Genomic DNA, 19,521 nt, shown 5'->3' with positions numbered 1-19,521 from the left:
GCACTATTCATTTCTTTCTGTGTAAAAACTTTTTAATGAACAATTAGTAAGTCGTTTTTAAACGTCTGAGGATAAGTTATTTACACTACTTTACACTGAAAATACGGCTGATACTCAAAACCTACTGGGCTGCCTACATATCAGCCTATTAAGGCCAAAAATGCTGTTTCTGTATGCAAGTTCAAATGTGTGGCTGGAATGTCATCAGTCGGTCTGTTGCGACAGAAAGGCGATGGCAATCTCAGCAGCAACAGGAGTGGCATGAGGAGGAGGAGACTGAGAAATTCAGGCACATGATGAGGATGAGAGTGACTCAACATTCAGGTGCGGCGGCCTCAGATGGGCGGATCTGATCTTTGCGGCCGCTGGGACACTGTCCGAACTTCCCCTAACACTGGATTCACGGATCCCGGTACTGACTGCAGGACTAACCCGACAAGGACCGACCAGCCAAGCAGGAACTCATGCCAAGTCTTCCGTAATTTTCCCCAGCGTGCTCGGAATATGCGGTTTAAAGTGTTTTCGGTGAGCTCTTCTTTAGATCCGAGTTTGATCTTATTATCTTGGAGCATCTGCGGCTAGTTAAGTAGCTAGCCTAGCTGCATTTCAAAACAACTCCGTAAATTACAACCGAGGAGTGGTCGAGTTCAGTAATGGACACAAGTTTAATCAAGCGGTTAAAAAAGACGGAACTTAAGAAGAAGATTAAGGCGAGAGTTCAGCTTGAGGTTTGGTTAGGATCGCGTGTTTTTACAGGTGTGTCTGTTAAATCGCTTCATATGTCTGATTATGAGTTTCTATGGACACTGACCGTTTGCTTTTAATAAAGACGCGAGGTCGCTCATCTCAGAAGGACAGTCTGTTTGTGATAACCTTTTACAATAAAGTGGATCTGCCTTTATAGATTCTCCATTATTTTCTTTCTCTTTGAATTGATTTTTAAGTACGTTTATACTACATAAGTACAGCCCCAAATAATAGTTTCGCTTTTAATTTTGGCCTGCTTGTATTCAGGAATTTAACTGCGTTGGAAGCGAAAATGCTTTTTTTCCTTCTTGCTTGATAAACGGACCTCAGCCTAGGTGTGTCAATTTCACTTCTCTTCCACGTTTTTTGTGTTACAATGATCACATGTTTAACCTGCTACCTCATTTTATAGTAAAACTGTGTTTTAATGAGAAACCTGTGCCCTCCTCGCAACGGCAGTTCAGGAAAAACACGTCCCTTCCTGTTTTCATGGAACATTTTTGGCAGTTCATTGAATCTCCAGCTTTGTCTTGACTCAGCAGCTAGTTTTGTGTGGGGTTTAGGGACTGTTTTGGTTTTAATTGTAAGGGACAAGAAGTGTGTGGGCATATATCCTGATCTCTGTACATAAACCCAAGTATAAAGCTGGTGCATGTGGTTTCGAACTGTGTCAGAGAGGTTGAAGCTAAATTTAGTGGCACAGCTGCTGTTCTGGGTAAAAGGGGAGTGTGTCTAAATTTGTACAAGATTCGTAATACCTGTCTCTTCCTCTTTTTCTTTTTTTTTCAGGATTAAGTTTTGAAGAGGACCGGGGAGTTTTCTCACTTCCGGCTTGAACCTGCATTCCTACGGTGTTTTGGAGTAGCAGTGATCTTTCAAAGTGTGGGAAGCTACCAGTCCCTGCATGCATCTCTTAAACAGTCGAAATGGGATTGTTGTGACTGAGATGCCATCTGTATATCTCGGTAATCAAGATTTGGAGACGAAACAGCTTGGATCTCAAACAAACTGCCCTGTTTTCCGGATGATTTGGTTCCTGATGTGCCCATAACTGTGCATTATGAGCGCCGTCAGCGATTAAAGAACCACTCACTTTGTAATCTGAGTCATTTGATACTTAACCACAACAATGTGGTAATGTGTTTGCACTTGGGGGCGAGGCGACAAAGAGGAAATTTCACGTAGATTTTAACTGTAGATCCCCAACGTAATGGAAATATAACTGGAAATTTAAAAAGTGTTTTAAGATGAACTGAAAATATTGCACTGAGAGTGCAAACGTGTTACAGAATCGCTGATTCATGAATCGGAAAGCACTAAAATCATACCGCTGCGTCCTTTCGCACTTGAATTTTGAGGAAAACTGGAAGATGTTCACATGATGCTCACAGTATTGCACCTAAAACCCTCTGCATTAAACAACCTGGTACTTTAAGACACAGGAAAAGTGAAAGAGGAGTGTAAAGCTGGTGAACTTGTTTCATGAGGACACATTTTGAACAGAAGAATGGCGGGAAAAGACTACCATCATCTCTTCAAGTTGCTCATCATTGGTGACTCCAGTCAGTATTTTTGTTTTTCATACACATGCCAACAAATTATCCCTCGGTTTCACAGACAAGGCTTAAGCCTAGTCCCAGACTAAAATGTTAGTCTGAGCTGTTTCAATTGAAAGAAACTTGTACAGATTGATCTTGAAATATGTCAGTGCCCTTGTTTTGTCTCAAGATGCACACCAGTAATGTTTTTTTTCTAAGTCATGTTTATAAAAAATTACTTTAATGTCCTAATTGAACTATGGCCTGATCTTGGCTTAGTCTAAGCCCTGTCTATGAAACCAGCTCTATGTCTTTTTAGCAACTCAGCTAAAGCTACTCAGTCTTAAGTAGCATGGGTATATTTGTAGCAATAGCCAAAAATATATTTCATATGGTTGTTTCTCGGCCAAATATTGTTCTATCTTAAAGGAGAAGTCCACTTCCAGAACAAAAATTTACAGATAATATACTCGCTCCCTTGTCATCCAAGATGTTCATGTCTTTCTTTCTTCAGCCGTAAAGGAATTGTTTTTTGAGGAAAACATTTCAGTGTTTTTCTCCATATAATGGACCGATATGGTGCCCCGAGTTTGAACTTCCAAAATGCAGTTTAAATGCAGCTTCAAACGATCCCAGCCGAGGATGAATACTTAACCATGTGAAACGATCTGTTCTTTTCACTAAAAAAATAAATAATTAAATGCCTTTTAATCTCAAATGCTCGTCTTGTCTTGCTCTGCCTGAACTCTGTGTTCTAACTCAAGACAGTTAGGGTATGACGAAAAACTCCAGTCGTATTTTCTCTTCTTACAACCGCATTTGGGATCATTTGAATCTGCATTAAACTGCATTTTGGAAGTTCAAACTTGGGGCACCACTGAAGTCCACTATATGGAGAAAAACACTGAAATGTTTTCCTCAAAAAACACAATTTCTTTACAACTGAGAAAAGAAAGACATGAACATCTTGGATGACAAGGGGGTGAATACATTGTATGTAAATATTTGTTTTGGAAGTGGACTTCTCCTTTCACAAAGCATACATCAACAGAAAACTTATTCAGCTTTCAAGGGATTGAAATTGACTCTTATGACTGGTTTTGTGGTCCAGGGTCACATATGGCATAAGCCTAATTATTTCTCTAGCACCATATCTGCTAAGAATGCTCAAGATGTTGGTGCTTTTACTGGAAAATTTTCATGCGGTTTCACAATTTAACCGTAAACTGTAAAGCTGAAATGAAACTAGTGTGTGTGATTGTGTGATGTCAGTCCTCATCCCTTCAGTGAAGTGAGTCATTTGATCAGTTCACCAGTATAAACTTGGGTGGGACATGTACTGTGGTGAATGTTGGGTCAGTGCTTTGGTCTGTGAAACTAGAATTCCATCATTTCACTGGAAGATCTAGTTATGACATTACGATTAAATCTTACAAGGTCAAAAACAGTAAAAAAAAAAATCGGATACATATCGTATTCATAGTAAGATCAATAACATGCATTTTAAAAACCAACAGGGTGAATTTCCAATTTCATGCCATCTTTAATAATCCAATCCTGTTGATACATCCACTTTCAGATGATAGAACCCAGTATTTGGAAGCAAATATAATTAGTGCTATGTCACAGTTCATCAAGTTTGTATTTTAACTGTGGTATTAACCACAGCCGCCTCATTCAGTCCATTATGGCCACTTACACTTTATAACTGTTCAGCTAGTAGCATTCATCTCTGTAAAGACTGAGTGCTTTGGTTAGGATTTTGGTTGGTTTTAAACCTCAGATCTCTTGAGTATTGAGACATGTTAAAAGTAGGGTTGTATTGTGTAGACGAACTATATGACCCTGGACCACAAAACCAGTCTTAAGTAGGACGGGTATATTTGTAGCAATAGCCAACAATACATTGTATTGGTCAAAATGATCCTTTTTTTTTTTATTGCCAAAAATCATTAGGATATTAAGTAAAGATCATGTTCCATTAAGATATTTTGTAAGTTTTCTACCAACAATATATCAAAACTTAATTTTTGATTAGTAATATGCATTGCTAAGAACTTCATTTGGACAACTTTAAAGGTATTTCTCAGTATTTTTATTTTTATTTTTTTATTTATTTATTTTTTTTTGCTCCCTCAGATTCCAGACTTTCAAATAGCTGTATTTCGGCCAAATATTGCCCTGTCCTAACAAACCATATATCAACGGAAAGTTTATTTATTCAGATGACCCTTATGACTGTTTGTTTATGTCCAGGGTCACATAAGAGATATTTGTTAGTGCTGTTGTGTTCGCACTATGCTGTTTTTTTGTTTGTTTGTTTGTTTGTTTTTTTTACTGTGGGGATGTTTTTAATTTTTATTTTTTTTTGTATTTATAGTTGATAATTTTATATATTCATGTTTAACTCTTATTATAATTAATGTCTCCTAATGTTATGTTTAATTAACTAACACTAACAAAATAACGAGCAAACATTACTATCATGTTTATTTAATAATATGTCTGTGCTACAGCTGAGCATTTCACAAATGTTGCTTTGACTCTCTTGCAGATGTGGGAAAAAGTAGTTTGCTCCTACGATTCGCAGACAACTCATTCTCTGGTGAGTCTGCTTGACCCAAAGGGTGTGTCTGTGTGAGAAAGACAGAAAATGAGGCAAAGGGTCTGTAAATGTATGATCTAATTCACTGTGTTCTGATGTCCAAGACAAAGTGAGAGTGTATGTTTGCTCAAATTGTTAAAGAAGTTCAAATGCCACAACAAGATATAAAAACATGTTCTTGCACTCTTCGCAGGGAGTTATATAACTACTATTGGAGTTGACTTCAAGATCCGCACAGTAGAAATTGATGGAGAAAGAGTTAAACTCCAGATCTGGGACACTGCGGGGCAGGAGAGGTTCAGAACAATCACCTCGACGTAAGCCTCGTTCCAGTCCCACTGCTTAGTAAAGATTTTGTTTGACCGCTCTTGTGATCTCTGTCAGGCTTCCTCTTACATGTTTGCTGTAATTCTCTAGGTATTACAGAAACACTCATGGTGTCATCATTGTTTACGATGTCACAAACATTGAATCCTTTGGCAATGTGAAAAGATGGTTAAACGAGATAGCACAGAACTGTGACAACGTCTGCAAAATTTTAGGTTGGTTTTTTTTTTTTTTTTTTGGTTTTTACCTTTTATTTACAGAAGTTGCATTGTGATATGAAATTAGATGTTTTGGTTGTATATTCTGAATTTGTTGGAGTATCAAAGGAAATTTTATTTTCCGAACATTTTCTATTCCTTTCCACTGTCATCCCTAACAGTTGGAAACAAGAATGATGATCCTTCTAAAAAGCAGGTGGACACTCAAGAGGCTCAGCGCTTTGGAGAGTTATATGGTGTGAGGTTGTTTGAGACAAGTGCTAAAGAGAATATCAATGTAGAAGAGGTGAGATTTTTTTTTTTTTTTTTTTTTTTTTTTGCAATTTAAATGAATTTAAACTCATTAGTTCTAAAACATCAATTTTTAAGTTAATTTAAGTCTAAATTAATTTAGAAAATCCTCATTAAGTTTCTTCTTTTAATTAGAAATTTATTAAAAAATCCACAATACTTAAGATCAGTGTTGGGGGTATCGCATTACAAGTAACATGAGCTATGTAATAATATTACTTTTTTCAAGTAACTAGTAAAGTAATGCATTACTTTTGAATTTCTAAGAAAATATCTGAGTTACTTTTTCAAATAAGTAATGCCAGTTATTTTTTTCCCCCTTTATTGATTGAAAAGTCTCCTGTTGGGAAATTGGGAGTAAACATGATGTTACTGTATTCTAGACTAAATGTGAACATGCATTAATTCATCTCACTCTCAAAAAATAGATTCAGTAGTCCTCAAAATGAATAAAAACAGTGAAATGCAAACTCAGAATATGACGCAAACCTGCAAAAATTAAATGTGTTAAACAAAACGGATATCCATTATGTATTTAATCCCATTTTATTAACTAGTGTCTTTGCTGCTGACCTTCGATTATGCAATTCAACTATACTAATAGGCAAAAAATTACTTTAGATAAACTAACATATGTGCTTCATTTTTTTTTATAGTTGAAGAGTGATCTCCTGCAAAAATGCACTTTTCTTTCAGCCTGAGGTGAATTCATTTCACTTTTGGTGTAAAAGGGCTTTTGCATTAGAATTGTTTTGTATTAAAAACAAAGAAGCAAGCCCTGCCCAGATTTAAAAAGTAATGCAAAAGTAATGTAACGCATTACTTTAAATTAAAAGTAACTAAGATAATTAGTTACTTTTTTAGGGAGTAACGCAAAATTGTAATGCATTACTTTTAAAAGTAACTTTCCCCAACGCTGCTTAAGATTATATAAGCCCAAATTAATTTAAAAGTCCTCAGTATTTTTGTTCATTGCCGCTCAAATTCATTAATAATTCTTGATATTTTACTTTTTATGTTGGCTTGACTGGTACGATTATGGAAGCCTGTTTCTGCTACTGAATACATTTTTTTTTTTTAAAAATGCTATTGCGACTTTTTATCTCACAGTTTTGCCTTTTTTTCTCAGAATTGTGATACAAATTCACAATTCTCACAAACTCACAATTGAGTGTTATAAAGTCAGAATTGTGAGATATAAACTTGCAGTTCTGAGAAATTTAGTCAGATTTGCTTGATATTAACTCAATTCTGAGTGATATAAACTTGCAACTGCGTGTTATAAAGTCAGAGTTGTGAGATATAAACTTGCAATTCTGAGAAATAAAGTCAGAATTATGAGATATATTACACAATTCTCAGAAATGAGTTTATATCACTCAATTCTGACTTTATAATTCCCAGTTGCGAGTTATATTACACAGTTCTCAGAAATGAGTTTAGAACTCGCAATTGGGAGTTATGAAGTCAGAATTGAGTGATATAAACACATTTCTGAGAATTATGAGTTATGAAGTCAGAATTGCGTGATATAAATTTCACAATTTTGAGAAAAAAGTCAGAATTTCAAGTTATTTCGCTAACTTTTTTTTCTAACTTTTCCTCGCAATTGTGAGTTTGTATCTCGCAATTCTGACTTTTTCAGAATTATGAGACATAAACTCACAACTGCAAGTTTAAAAACTCCAATTTTGAGGGGAAAAAAGACTTGCAATTGCAAGTTTAGATCTCATAATTCTGACTTCATAACTTGCTATTACATGTTATAAAGTCAGAATTGCAAGATATAAATCCATAATTCTGAGGGGAAAAAAAGTCAGAATTGTTTATATCTCACAGTTCTGAGAAAAACATGACAATTGTGAGTTAGTATCATGCAATTCTGGAAGTCAGAACTGTGAGATGTGAACTTGCGAGAACAGAAGTCAGAATTTTGAGATAAAAAGTCACAATTACGTTTTTGGTGGAAACGGGCTTGCATACATAATGGACAATGTGTCTTTCAACTTATTCTGAAAATGTATTTTGTCTTTCTGTTCACTCTGTGTGTTAAATGTAATATGTATAATTTTAATGGCCTGTATTCTGTTCTGTTTGCAGATGTTCATGGCTTTCACCCACATGGTCCTTCGGGCCAAGAAACAGAGCCAGAGTCGAGCAGAGAGAGAGAGGGAGAGAGAAAAGGACACAGTCCATATCAATTCCCACAGGGACAGAGAAAGGAGGAAGAAAGGAAAGAAATGCTGTTAGAGCAGAGGTGTTAGAAAGGACGGAACAAGGGACAAAACGAACACCTTTGCAACTTTGTTCCTTTGGGTCGAGTTTTCAGCTCGGAAATGTGACTTTTTTTGTTAACACACTGCGCTTAGATAAAACCAGGAGGAATAAAAATAACTTGCTATTATGTGCCGAACATCAGCGTTTGTTTACACAGATGTTTATCAATGTAATTTTTTTTTTTTTTTTTTTTTTTTTTTTTTTTTTTACAAAAGGGGAATTGACTGGCATGGATTTACACTGGGATCAAACGCCTGGTCCAGGAGAGACACTATACATAAACTATCTTATGTGTTCCACTGTGATTAGTGAGAGATGTTTCTTGATGGATTAAAATTGACTTGATATGTCATAAATGTATGCAAATAATAAATTAGCAATAAAATATGATTTTAAAAATCACAAACGCCACAACAATGTTCATTTATAAAATCCTGCAGTTGTGAAAGAGACATGTCTGTAAGTGCCTACTGCTGGATTGACTACACTTGTACATACAACTTGTACAACTTGTGCTAAAATTCTGTTTTTTCAGCCAGAATCGTTCCTGGGTTTATCCTACTAAATAAATAATTTCTTTAAAAGATTTCATTTGACATCTGAGTCATATTTATGACTCAGAAATCATGAACCCATGAAACTCATATCTGTTTGTCAGTCAGGAATCAAAAGTTACTTCCTTTTTCCTAAAGACAAATACAAGAACCAAAGTATAGCAAGAACCGTACTATGCAAAAAATACATTTCTCCATAAAATTTAACAATGTATCATTGTTTTTGTTATTGACTATTAAAGATTTTCATGATGACTCCATTTCCTTTAAGAATACATCACAGTTAGGCATGTGTTTTGCAAATTTGTGTTTGTGGATGTGGTATTTACCATGCAAAATATATAAATTCACAACATACTCAAACCTTTTGCTTCTGTGTGTTTAAGATCAAGAGACAGCATATAATTAACATTTCTTGGGCAAATAAAAAAACTAAAATCAGGCCAAAATTTTAAAAGACAAATTACAGGTATAGAACAAACAAAAAAGCCAAGACTTACTCATCTTTAGCACAAAAAGTGCAGTTGTTGTCGTCAATGTTCATGAATTTCGAAAAAAATGTATCACATGGGTAAACCCTTACAAAAATTAACCATGGTTTTATTACAGTAAAAGTTTTGTAACCATGTTTTTTTGTTTGTTTGTTTTTTGGGGGGCGTATTGATTACCATTTGTAAAACCACAGTGTTACTACAAATACCATGGTTAAACTATGGTTAGAATACCAAAAACCATGGTTAATTTGTAGTTACCATGGTATAAGTATAGTAACCATGTTTAACTGGTTTTATTTGTTGTAAAACCATGATTAGTTTTGTACTCGAATCAAGTCGGCTTTTTGTTGGACTTTCCATATTCGCAAATTAAAGGACTGTCTTGTAATTACATTCGACATTGGTATTCACGTTTTTAATTTCTAACACCCTGGTGAAAAAACCAGCATATGCTGGTAGGTATGTTTTGATGCTGGTTTAAGATGGTCCTTTGCTGGTTTATGCTGGTCATGTTGCTGGTCAAGGACCAGCATAAACCAGCAAAGGACCAGCTTAAACCAGCAAAGGGCCAGCATAAACCAGCAAAGGGCCAGCATAAACCAGCAAAGGACCATCTTAAACCAGCAAAGGACCAGCATAAACCAGCAAAGGGCCAGCATAAACCAGCAAAGTACCATCTTAAACCAGCAAAGGACCAGCATAAACCAGCAAAAGGGCCAGCATAAACCAGCAAAGGGCCAGCTTAAACCAGCAGAGGACCAGCATAAACCAGCAAAGGGCCATCTTAAACCAGCAAAGGACCAGCTTAAACCAGCAAAGGGCCAGCATAAACCAGCAAAGGGCCAGCATAAAAGAGCAAAGGGCCAGCATAAACCAGCAAAGGACCATCTTAAACCAGCAAAGGACCATCATAAACCAGCAAAGGGCCATCTTAAACCAGCAAAGGACCAGCTTAAACCAGCAAAGGGCCAGCATAAACCAGCAAAGGGCCAGCATAAACCAGCAAAGGACCAGCTTAAACCAGCAAAGGGCCAGCATAAACCAGCAAAGGACCAGCTTAAACCAGCAAATGACCAGCATAAACCAGCAAAGGACCATCTTAAACCAGCAAAGGACCAGCTTAAACCAGCAAAGGGCCAGCATAAAAACCATCTTAAAGAACAAAGCATAAAAGAGCAAAGGGCCAGCATAAACCAGCAAAGGACCATCTTAAACCAGCAAAGGACCAGCATAAACCAGCAAAGGACCATCTTAAACCAGCAAAGGGCCAGCATAAACCAGCAAAGGGCCATCTTAAACCAGCAAAGGGCCAGCATAAACCAGCAAAAGGGCCAGCAAAAACCAGCAAAGGGCCAGCATAAACCAGCAAAGGACCAGCTTAAACCAGCAAAAGACCAGCATAAACCAGCAAAGGGCCAGCTTAAACCAGCAAAGGACCAGTTTAAACCAGCAAAGGACCAGCATAAACCAGCAAAAGGGCCAGCATAAACCAGCATAAACCAGCAAAGGACCATCTTAAACCAGCAAAGGACCAGCTTAAACCAGCAAAAGACCAGCATAAACCAGCAAAGGGCCAGCTTAAACCAGCAAAGGGCCAGCTTAAACCAGCAAAGGGCCAGCTTAAACCAGCAAAGGACCAGCTTAAACCAGCAAAGGACCAGCATAAACCAGCAAAAGGGCCAGCATAAACCAGCAAAGGGCCAGCATAAACCAGCAAAGGACCAGCTTAAACCAGCAAATGACCAGCATAAACCAGCAAAGGACCATCTTAAACCAGCAAAGGACCATCTTAAACCAGCAAAGGGCCAGCATAAACCAGCAAAGGGCCAGCATAAACCAGCAAAGGACCAGCTTAAACCAGCAAAGGACCAGCTTAAACCAGCAAAGGACCAGCTTAAACCAGCAAAGGGCCAGCATAAACCAGCAAAGGGCCAGCATAAACCAGCAAAGGGCCAGCATAAACCAGCAAAGGGCCAGCATAAACCAGCAAAGGACCATCTTAAACCAGCAAAGAACCAGCATAAAAGAGCAAAGGGCCAGCATAAACCAGCAAAGGACCATCTTAAACCAGCAAAGGACCAGCATAAACCAGCATAGGACCATCTTAAACCAGCAAAGCGCCAGCATAAACCAGCAAAAGGGCCAGCAAAAACCAGCAAAGGGCCAGCATAGGACCATCTTAAACCAGCAAAGCGCCAGCATAAACCAGCAAAAGGGCCAGCAAAAACCAGCAAAGGGCCAGCATAAACCAGCAAAGGACCAGCATAAACCAGCAAAAGACCAGCATAAACCAGCAAAGGGCCATCTTAAACCAGCAAAGGACCAGCTTAAACCAGCAAAGGGCCAGCATAAACCAGCAAAGGGCCAGCATAAACCAGCAAAGGACCAGCTTAAACCAGCAAAGGACCAGCATAAACCAGCAAAGGGCCATCTTAAACCAGCAAAGGATCAGCTTAAACCAGCTAAGGGCCAGCATAAACCAGCAAAGGGCCAGCATAAACCAGCAAAGGACCATCTTAAACCAGCAAAGAACCAGCATAAAAGAGCAAAGGGCCAGCATAAACCAGCAAAGGACCATCTTAAACCAGCAAAGGACCAGCATAAACCAGCAAAGGACCATCTTAAACCAGCAAAGGGCCAGCATAAACCAGCAAAGGGCCATCTTAAACCAGCAAAGCGCCATCTTAAACCAGCAAAAGATCAGCTTAAACCAGCTAAGGGCCAGCATAAACCAGCAAAGGGCCAGCTTAAACCAGCAAAGGATCATCTTAAACCAGCTAAGGGCCAGCATAAACCAGCAAAGGACCATCTTAAACCAGCATCAAAACATACCTACCAGCATATGCTGTTTTTTTTTTTTTTTTTTTTTTACCAGGGCAGTAAATTTTAAGTATTTTAAAGTGTACATCTTTAACTTTCTTCAGTATACAAAATTTGTATGGATTTAATTAATATCAGAGGTCTGTGCATTCCAAAAAAAATCGCTCTAGCAGAGATTTTATGTTTAGATTGAAAAATGAATCACATATCTTTATCATAGACTGTAAAAGTGTTGACTCTGTCAGCTGACCGATGTCGTCGGTTGTTGACGTCATTGCGAACATGGCTGCCGAGAGCGAGTGAGTATTGGGCTTCTGGTAAATACTGCCAGAAGCGTGTATTTATTATGAATTCCTGTATAAATCAACATTTGTTTGTTGTATGGACTGAAATATCTCATTTGTAAGACTTAAATTATTTGAATTATAGACCACAGTTGGTTACGATATGGGAGAGCTGTCATAGGTGACTAAATAGTACGTACCGCTTAAAACTAATAAAATAACTAGTGTTTATAACACAACTGGAAAAAATCATTTGGTCCGAGGCTAACATAAAGGAATCCGTAGTTAGGTTAAACCAGCAAATGACCAGCATAAACCAGCAAAGGACCATCTTAAACCAGCAAAGGACCATCTTAAACCAGCAAAGGGCCAGCATAAACCAGCAAAGGGCCAGCATAAACCAGCAAAGGGCCATCTTAAACCAGCAAAGGGCCAGCATAAACCAGCAAAAGGGCCAGCAAAAACCAGCAAAGGGCCAGCATAAACCAGCAAAGGACCATCTTAAACCAGCATAAACCAGCAAAGGGCCAGCTTAAACCAGCAAAGGGCCAGCTTAAACCAGCAAAGGGCCAGCATAAACCAGCAAAGGACCAGCTTAAACCAGCAAAGGGCCAGCATAAACCAGCAAAAGGGCCAGCATAAACCAGCAAAGGGCCAGCATAAACCAGCAAAGGACCAGCTTAAACCAGCAAATGACCAGCATAAACCAGCAAAGGACCATCTTAAACCAGCAAAGGACCATCTTAAACCAGCAAAGGGCCAGCATAAACCAGCAAAGGGCCAGCATAAACCAGCAAAGGACCAGCTTAAACCAGCAAAGGACCAGCTTAAACCAGCAAAGAACCAGCATAAACCAGCAAAGGACCATCTTAAACCAGCAAAGGACCAGCTTAAACCAGCAAAGGACCAGTTTAAACCAGCAAAGGACCAGCATAAACCAGCAAAGGGCCAGCATAAACCAGCAAAGGGCCATCTTAAACCAGCAAAGCGCCAGCATAAACCAGCAAAAGGGCCAGCAAAAACCAGCAAAGGGCCAGCATAAACCAGCAAAGGACCAGCATAAACCAGCAAAAGACCAGCATAAACCAGCAAAGGGCCATCTTAAACCAGCAAAGGACCAGCTTAAACCAGCAAAGGGCCAGCATAAACCAGCAAAGGGCCAGCATAAACCAGCAAAGGACCAGCTTAAACCAGCAAAGGACCAGCATAAAAGAGCAAAGGGCCAGCATAAACCAGCAAAGGACCAGCATAAACCAGCAAAGGACCATCTTAAACCAGCAAAGGGCCAGCTTAAACCAGCAAAGGACCAGCATAAACCAGCAAAGGGCCAGCTTAAACCAGCAAAGGACCAGCATAAACCAGCAAAGGGCCAGCTTAAACCAGCAAAGGGCCAGCATAAACCAGCAAAGGGCCAGTATAAACCAGCAAAGGGCCAGCCAAAGGACCAGCTTAAACCAGCAAAACCAGCATAAAAAGCAAACCAGCATAAACCAGCAAAGAACCAGCATAAACCAGCAAAGGACCAGCTTAAACCAGCAAAGGACCAGCATAAACCAGCAAAGGGCCATCTTAAACCAGCAAAGGATCAGCTTAAACCAGCTAAGGGCCAGCATAAACCAGCAAAGGGCCAGCTTAAACCAGCAAAGGATCATCTTAAACCAGCAAAGGGCCAGCATAAACCAGCAAAGGACCATCTTAAACCAGCATCAAAACATACCTACCAGCATATGCTGTTTTTTTTTTTTTTTTTTACCAGGGCAGTAAATTTTAAGTATTTTAAAGTGTACATCTTTAACTTTCTTCAGTATACAAAATTTGTATGGATTTAATTAATATCAGAGGTCTGTGCATTCCAAAAAAATCGCTCTAGCAGAGATTTTATGTTTAGATTGAAAAATGAATCACATATCTTTATCATAGACTGTAAAAGTGTTGACTCTGTCAGCTGACCGATGTCGTCGGTTGTTGACGTCATCGCGAACATGGCTGCCGAGAGCGAGTGAGTATTGGGCTTCTGGTAAATACTGCCAGAAGCGTGTATTTATTATGAATTCCTGTATAAATCAACATTTGTTTGTTGTATGGACTGAAATATCTCATTTGTAAGACTTAAATTATTTGAATTATAGACCACAGTTGGTTACGATATGGGAGAGCTGTCATAGGTGACTAAATAGTACGTACCGCTTAAAACTAATAAAATAACTAGTGTTTATAACACAACTGGAAAAAATCATTTGGTCCGAGGCTAACATAAAGGAATCCGTAGTTAGGTTGCTCGGACTTAACCGGTAATCATAGGCGTTGGATTGTCAGTATCTAAGCAAACAAATGGCCAAGTGTGTTACTGCAGTTGTATTAAACGTGGCTTTGGCCCTTTGGTTATCTGATGTGTCATACTCATGTTAATGTTACCTTAAACTAGTTCTGCACGAAATTAAACTCGCATCTGTTTGACACCACAGTGTCCTTTCTGAAATTGAAGTACTGGAGTCCATCTACTTGGATGAGCTCACTGTTAATCAGAGAGATGAAGGGTAAATATTTGAGCGTTTATTACTCTTGTAGTTATTCATAAATCGCTTGAGATAATTCAGTGTTATTAACCTGTACAAAAATAAATATGTCAAATCTGTCTTAATTAGAGGGTGGACGGTCAGTCTGGTGCTTTATCCCTCCACTGCTGAGGACTGTCTCTCTCAATTTGTCCGTCTTACACTGACAATGGATCTGGACTCTCAGGTTTGTTGATCAAATTGCTATATTTTTTGACTACAGTAATGGTAAAGGTACATGCCACTTCATTACCTGCAAATTTGTGTCACTGTTGGTCTTCTGAAAGTATTTTTTTATTCACTTCCAGTACCCTTATTCATCCCCTTGCATCTCTATTCACAATCCCCGTGGACTCTCGGATGATAAACTGCTCAGGTGTTTGATTATTATTAGAAATTATATTAAAACGTTAGATTGTCTTGTTTAGCTAAATACTTTTTTTTTTTTATAGTTTTCACATGCTCCTTTTCTCTCAGTTTACAGAGCAGTTTACAGATGGAGGCAGAGTCATGTATCGGGGCACCTGTACTGTATCAGCTCATAGAGGTTTGGAGGATACATTTTTAAGAAATTAATACTTTTATTCAGGAGGGATGCAATTTAAAGGGTTAGTTCACCCAAAAATGAAAATGTTGTCATTAATTACTCACCGTCATGTCGTTCCAAACCTGTAAGACCTTCGTTCGTCCTCAGAACACAAATTAAGTTTAAGGCCCAACTTCCTGAGAGAAGAAATTGTTGAATAAAGTTATGTTTGTTTTCTGTGCTCAAAAAAGTATTCTCATAGCATCATAACTTTATGTTGAAACACTGATGTCACATTTTAACAGTGGAAGATGAACGAAGGTCTTACGGGTTTGGAACAACAGAATATTCATTTTTGGGTGAACTATCCCTTTAATGTATTATGTTACAAAATGTTACGAACGGTGTCTATTTCAAATAAATGCTGTTTTTTTTTTTTTTTTTTTTACTATTTATCAAAGAGTCTTGAAAAAATTTATAATGGTTTCCAACAATGGTTTTCAACATTGATGATAGTAAGAAATGTTTCTTGAGCAGCAAATAAGCACATTAAATGTCTTAATACTCTTAATGTTCAAAAACTTTTGACTGGTAATGGTAGTGAATGCAGCCTTTGAGAGCACTTCATTCAAAAACAAAATCTTACCAGCCGCAAGCTATTGAACGGTAGTTTATGTTTGTCTCAAACCATTTCTCTACATCATCCTCACAGAGAGCCAAAGAGATCCTGACCGAGAGCAATATTCCTCATGGAAACTGTGTCATCTGTCTGTATGGCTTTAAGGTTGGTGTTTTAATTGTAATATGCACTTAGTGTGGTTTGTGGCTTGTTTGTAAAAATTGTAAATATTAATAATTGTGCTTGTTCCTCTTCCTGTTTTCTCTTAACCATAGGAGGGAGAAGTGTTTACTAAGACCAGCTGCTATCACTATTTCCATTCTCACTGTCTTGGCCGCTACATCACCCACTCTGAGATAGAGTTGAAGGACCGTGAGAGGGAGCTGGAGGAGGATAAAACCAGAGACAGGACGGAAGAAGAGGTGGGGCTTAATTTTTGGACACCTTCATATTTCCTTTCTTCAAGCAAAATGCTACTCAGAAATTCCAGTTAACAATTTTGTGTATTACATTAATAATACTATATAATTTATGTCCGTATTACTGTGAATGCATAACTAATAACAGAACCATAAAAAGACAATGAGGTGTGCTTGAATAAAAGGGAGTGGTTTTTGATATATTAGGTGTTTTTTGTTTCATTAACAGGAGTTGGCTGTTGTTTGCCCCGTGTGTCGAGAGCCTCTCACCTATGATTTGGATGCCCTCCTTTCCTCTCCTGCTCCAGTTTTCACCCAGGTAAGACACTTGTATCATTCTCTGTGAACACGGTGTTAGCAGTTCTGTAAAGCTAAACTGGCCTGACGTTTTTCATTGTTAGAAATGTCAAGTGGACAATGTTACCCTTGTGTTCAGTGCCAAGCAGTAGATTTTTTTTAAACAGTGTGTCATTGTCCCGTGTGCAGTCTCTCTTGTTAGCTGACTATGCCAGGATGTCTAGTTGGAAAGCTCAACACCCTCATGTATGTTCACTGGTCACATGCTGTGGATACACATGAACATTGTGTTTATTATTCCTTCACACTCAGCAGGAGGATGCAGTCATTGGTGGGGAATTTAAAAAGAAATGGGCAGCACTCCAGAAGGTTCTGGAACGGCAGAAGGAAAAGGGTGGAGTTATTGACCCTGAAGCAGAGTCCAATAGATTCCTAATTCACATTAATGAGGTAAATCTTTCCTAACAAACCATACATCAATGGAAAGCTTATTTATTTAGCTTTCAGATGATGAAATTAATATATAAGTATAAAAGTGTATAAATGGAAAAAAAAACAAAACATCGTCCAACAACAACACCAGCAGGTTTACAGGAAGTCCACGTCTTTCTCACCTCCCCTGAGCCCATTGAATTTTAACAGACCCCCTAAAGTGTGCAGTAAGTTTGGTGGGGGGTAATTAAGAATGAATGCAGGAAAGCAGAGATTTTCTTACTATAGGTAGTTGAGAAGGTCTGTATTACTTACTGTTGGAGAAAGCGTAAATTGGATCACGTTTTTCGTAATAACCAATCACATTACAGCCTTGGCGCCATTGAATTTCAGAGTTGTGTGACACTCAATCACCGTTTATGGATGCCATAGGAATGAATGAAAAGTGCAGTAAGCTGAATCACACCTGTCACAAAAAGTCAGTAACAGGATTTTTGTCCTGGTAAACTGTAAAAATAGTTCAATTTAAAAGTATTGTTTAGTGTAAGACATGTTGAAGATTAGCAGATAGGCTGTTGATTCATTAAATAATAAGCCGTTTCCTCTAAAAAGCTGTTTAGTAAAGCCTTTCCTCTATTGACATCCATTAACAAAAAAACAGTCTCTGATCTCCTTTCCCACGTCCGGAAGCGTTAGCTTCAGCCGTTGCGCTTTTTCAGCTAATGGTTGCAAACTTGCCTTCTAGTGGCTTTGGGGAAAGTCACATGAGAGGAGGCAATGCCTCCATCCCTATATGATTGGATATGACTGGTTATCTGGTTATGATCGCCTGTGATTGGTTCATGCGATAAATCCCGCCTCTTGTGTTTGTGTGCGTTTGCAAATCAGTCTGAATGAACAATATAATGGCATTAACAGGAAGACTAATTTAAAAAAGTAGGTAAATTACTCACACACTTAGATATAACCGCTTTATCACGTCAAAATAATATGTAAAATGGCATGAAAACATGATCTGTGAGAGTTTTTAGTGAGTAATCAGCTTGGTGAAATTTCCAGTAAATCTCTGTCTGTGACCAATACGTACTGAGCTTTGATGACTGATGATCTGCAAAATTCAAAAATAGTTAAAAGTGAACTATTAAAAAGAATAGCTGGACGTATGTTCACAAATAAAATATATTGTTTAAATGAGTACTGTCTTGAGTTATTATTTTGGAATAAATGTAAAATGCTTATAAACATGAATGTGGGATGTGTGTTTTTCCTCAGGCTCCAGCTAATGTTTCTGACACTCCTGGAACGGATGCCTCTGGTGCCGAATCTTGTCAGTCACTCCCTTCCTCATCCCAAGATTCCACTGATGCAACCCAAGCCTCTCAAAGTCACCACACCACGGGCCAATCGCAGCGCCCTTGCGCTTATGAGAGAAGGCAGCAAGGTGATTTCAAGAGAGGTCGTAGAGGAAGAGGAGGCGGGAGAGGTGGATCAGCACGTCACACGATGCCTACACCTGGGGTAGAACGACTGGGCATGCTCGTGCATTCTTCTGATAAGATTAATCATGTCAACTCAGGCCCACCGAACACCACGTCACAGGAAGAAAGTGCAGCACAAGGACAGGCATGTGAACTCGGTGATAATATAACACAGCTCAGGCAGCCTTTGACCCGTGAAGAAGAAAAACCCGTTTCTCAAGAAAAGGTTACTTCAGAATCTAACTGTGGACAAGATGTGAGCCAACAAAAAGTGTGTATTTCAAAAGATGTGACTCAGACAATTTTACAGGAAGGACACCCAGAAAGGGAATATGTGGGTAGAGGATGGAAACGTGGTGGTCGTGGCTCCGGACGACATCACGGACACTGGCAGGAGAGGAACTTTAAGGGACCCAGTCACTGGGATAATTCTGGAAGCGCCGGCCACCGCGGAGGAGGACATAGAGCCCGAGAGGGAGGGGCTGGGCATCATCACAGAGGGGGCGGGGCCTATAGAGGTGGTGGGAGGGGTTTGCATCAGAGAGTGGAAAAAGAATTTAGGAAAGAAGGAGTGCTCTGACAATGGCAGAGGGGAGGTACAGGCAGAGGAACAAGCGTACCTCCCAGTTTCACCAACTGTACCATCATGTCAGTGTCTATAATAAAATTCTCCACAAGCTGTAAACTGACCCATGTTTTTTCCTTCCTCTTTTGGGTACGTCATTGTTAGTGGAAATGAAGGAGTAGACATTGCAATTAGGAAGGAGTCTAACCACTGCAGAAGTTCAGTGAAGATTAGTTTCTGTAGCAATTGTGATAACCAATCCATAAATCAGTACTCTTAAAGAAAGTTTGTTTTTTTCTGTTATGCATGTACACACAATTTCAATATTTGAAATTTTAATGAACCTAACAAAATGTATACATAATGTATTTGTTATTGCTAAAATAAGTTCTAAGTAAAATTAAATTCTATAATTTATTATACATATGGGACCCTGGACCACAAAACCAGTCGTAAGTAGCATGGGTATATTTGT

The 19,521-nt window shown here is 38.6% G+C and overlaps 2 protein-coding genes across 6 annotated transcripts; both read left to right on the top strand.

Annotated features, from left to right (window-relative positions):
* The first annotated feature begins 267 nt into the window (after positions 1-267).
* si:dkey-16l2.16 (ras-related protein Rab-35) lies at positions 268-8,198 on the top strand. 2 transcript variants are annotated; one of them, XM_051106801.1, is made up of 7 exons: positions 268-525; positions 1,537-2,309; positions 4,840-4,890; positions 5,084-5,207; positions 5,308-5,432; positions 5,597-5,721; positions 7,827-8,198. In XM_051106801.1, the coding sequence occupies exons 2-7, from the start codon at positions 2,255-2,257 to the stop codon at positions 7,974-7,976; spliced, it is 630 nt and encodes a 209-aa protein (XP_050962758.1). In that variant the 5' UTR covers positions 268-525; positions 1,537-2,254; the 3' UTR covers positions 7,977-8,198. The 2 variants fall into 2 exon arrangements, with proteins under 2 accessions (XP_050962758.1, XP_050962759.1); XM_051106802.1 differs by lacking the exon at positions 268-525 and adding an exon at positions 897-1,082.
* A 3,955-nt stretch (positions 8,199-12,153) lies between these two features.
* Positions 12,154-19,170, top strand: rnf25 (ring finger protein 25). Of its 4 annotated transcripts, none has more exons than XM_051106780.1 (10): positions 12,154-12,170; positions 14,621-14,692; positions 14,801-14,897; positions 15,019-15,086; positions 15,188-15,257; positions 15,949-16,020; positions 16,131-16,277; positions 16,504-16,593; positions 16,884-17,021; positions 18,276-19,170. In XM_051106780.1, exons 1-10 carry the CDS (start codon positions 12,154-12,156, stop codon positions 19,059-19,061), a joined length of 1,557 nt encoding a protein of 518 aa, XP_050962737.1. In that variant the 3' UTR covers positions 19,062-19,170. The 4 variants fall into 4 exon arrangements, with proteins under 4 accessions (XP_050962737.1, XP_050962739.1, XP_050962736.1 ...); XM_051106782.1 differs by lacking the exon at positions 12,154-12,170 and adding an exon at positions 12,344-12,347; XM_051106779.1 differs by lacking the exon at positions 12,154-12,170 and adding an exon at positions 14,094-14,154.
* Positions 19,171-19,521: the final 351 nt, after the last annotated feature.

The sequence above is a fragment of the Labeo rohita genome, chromosome 3, assembly GCF_022985175.1.
Source record: "Labeo rohita strain BAU-BD-2019 chromosome 3, IGBB_LRoh.1.0, whole genome shotgun sequence".
NCBI lineage: Eukaryota > Metazoa > Chordata > Actinopteri > Cypriniformes > Cyprinidae > Labeo > Labeo rohita.
This window is presented reverse-complemented; position numbering and strand designations above follow the sequence as displayed.

Bases quoted from the DNA above. Each gene is read 5' to 3' on its own strand.
- si:dkey-16l2.16 (XM_051106801.1), top strand. From the start codon at position 2,255: ATGGCGGGAAAAGACTACCATCATCTCTTCAAGTTGCTCATCATTGGT. The intron at 5,208-5,307 runs GTAAGCCTCGTT...GTAATTCTCTAG, and splicing joins TTCAGAACAATCACCTCGAC to GTATTACAGAAACACTCATG. The intron at 5,433-5,596 runs GTTGGTTTTTTT...CATCCCTAACAG, and splicing joins CAACGTCTGCAAAATTTTAG to TTGGAAACAAGAATGATGAT.
- rnf25 (XM_051106779.1), top strand. From the start codon at position 14,108: ATGTCGTCGGTTGTTGACGTCATCGCGAACATGGCTGCCGAGAGCGA. The intron at 14,898-15,018 runs GTTTGTTGATCA...ATTCACTTCCAG, and splicing joins CAATGGATCTGGACTCTCAG to TACCCTTATTCATCCCCTTG. The intron at 15,087-15,187 runs GTGTTTGATTAT...CTTTTCTCTCAG, and splicing joins TCGGATGATAAACTGCTCAG to TTTACAGAGCAGTTTACAGA.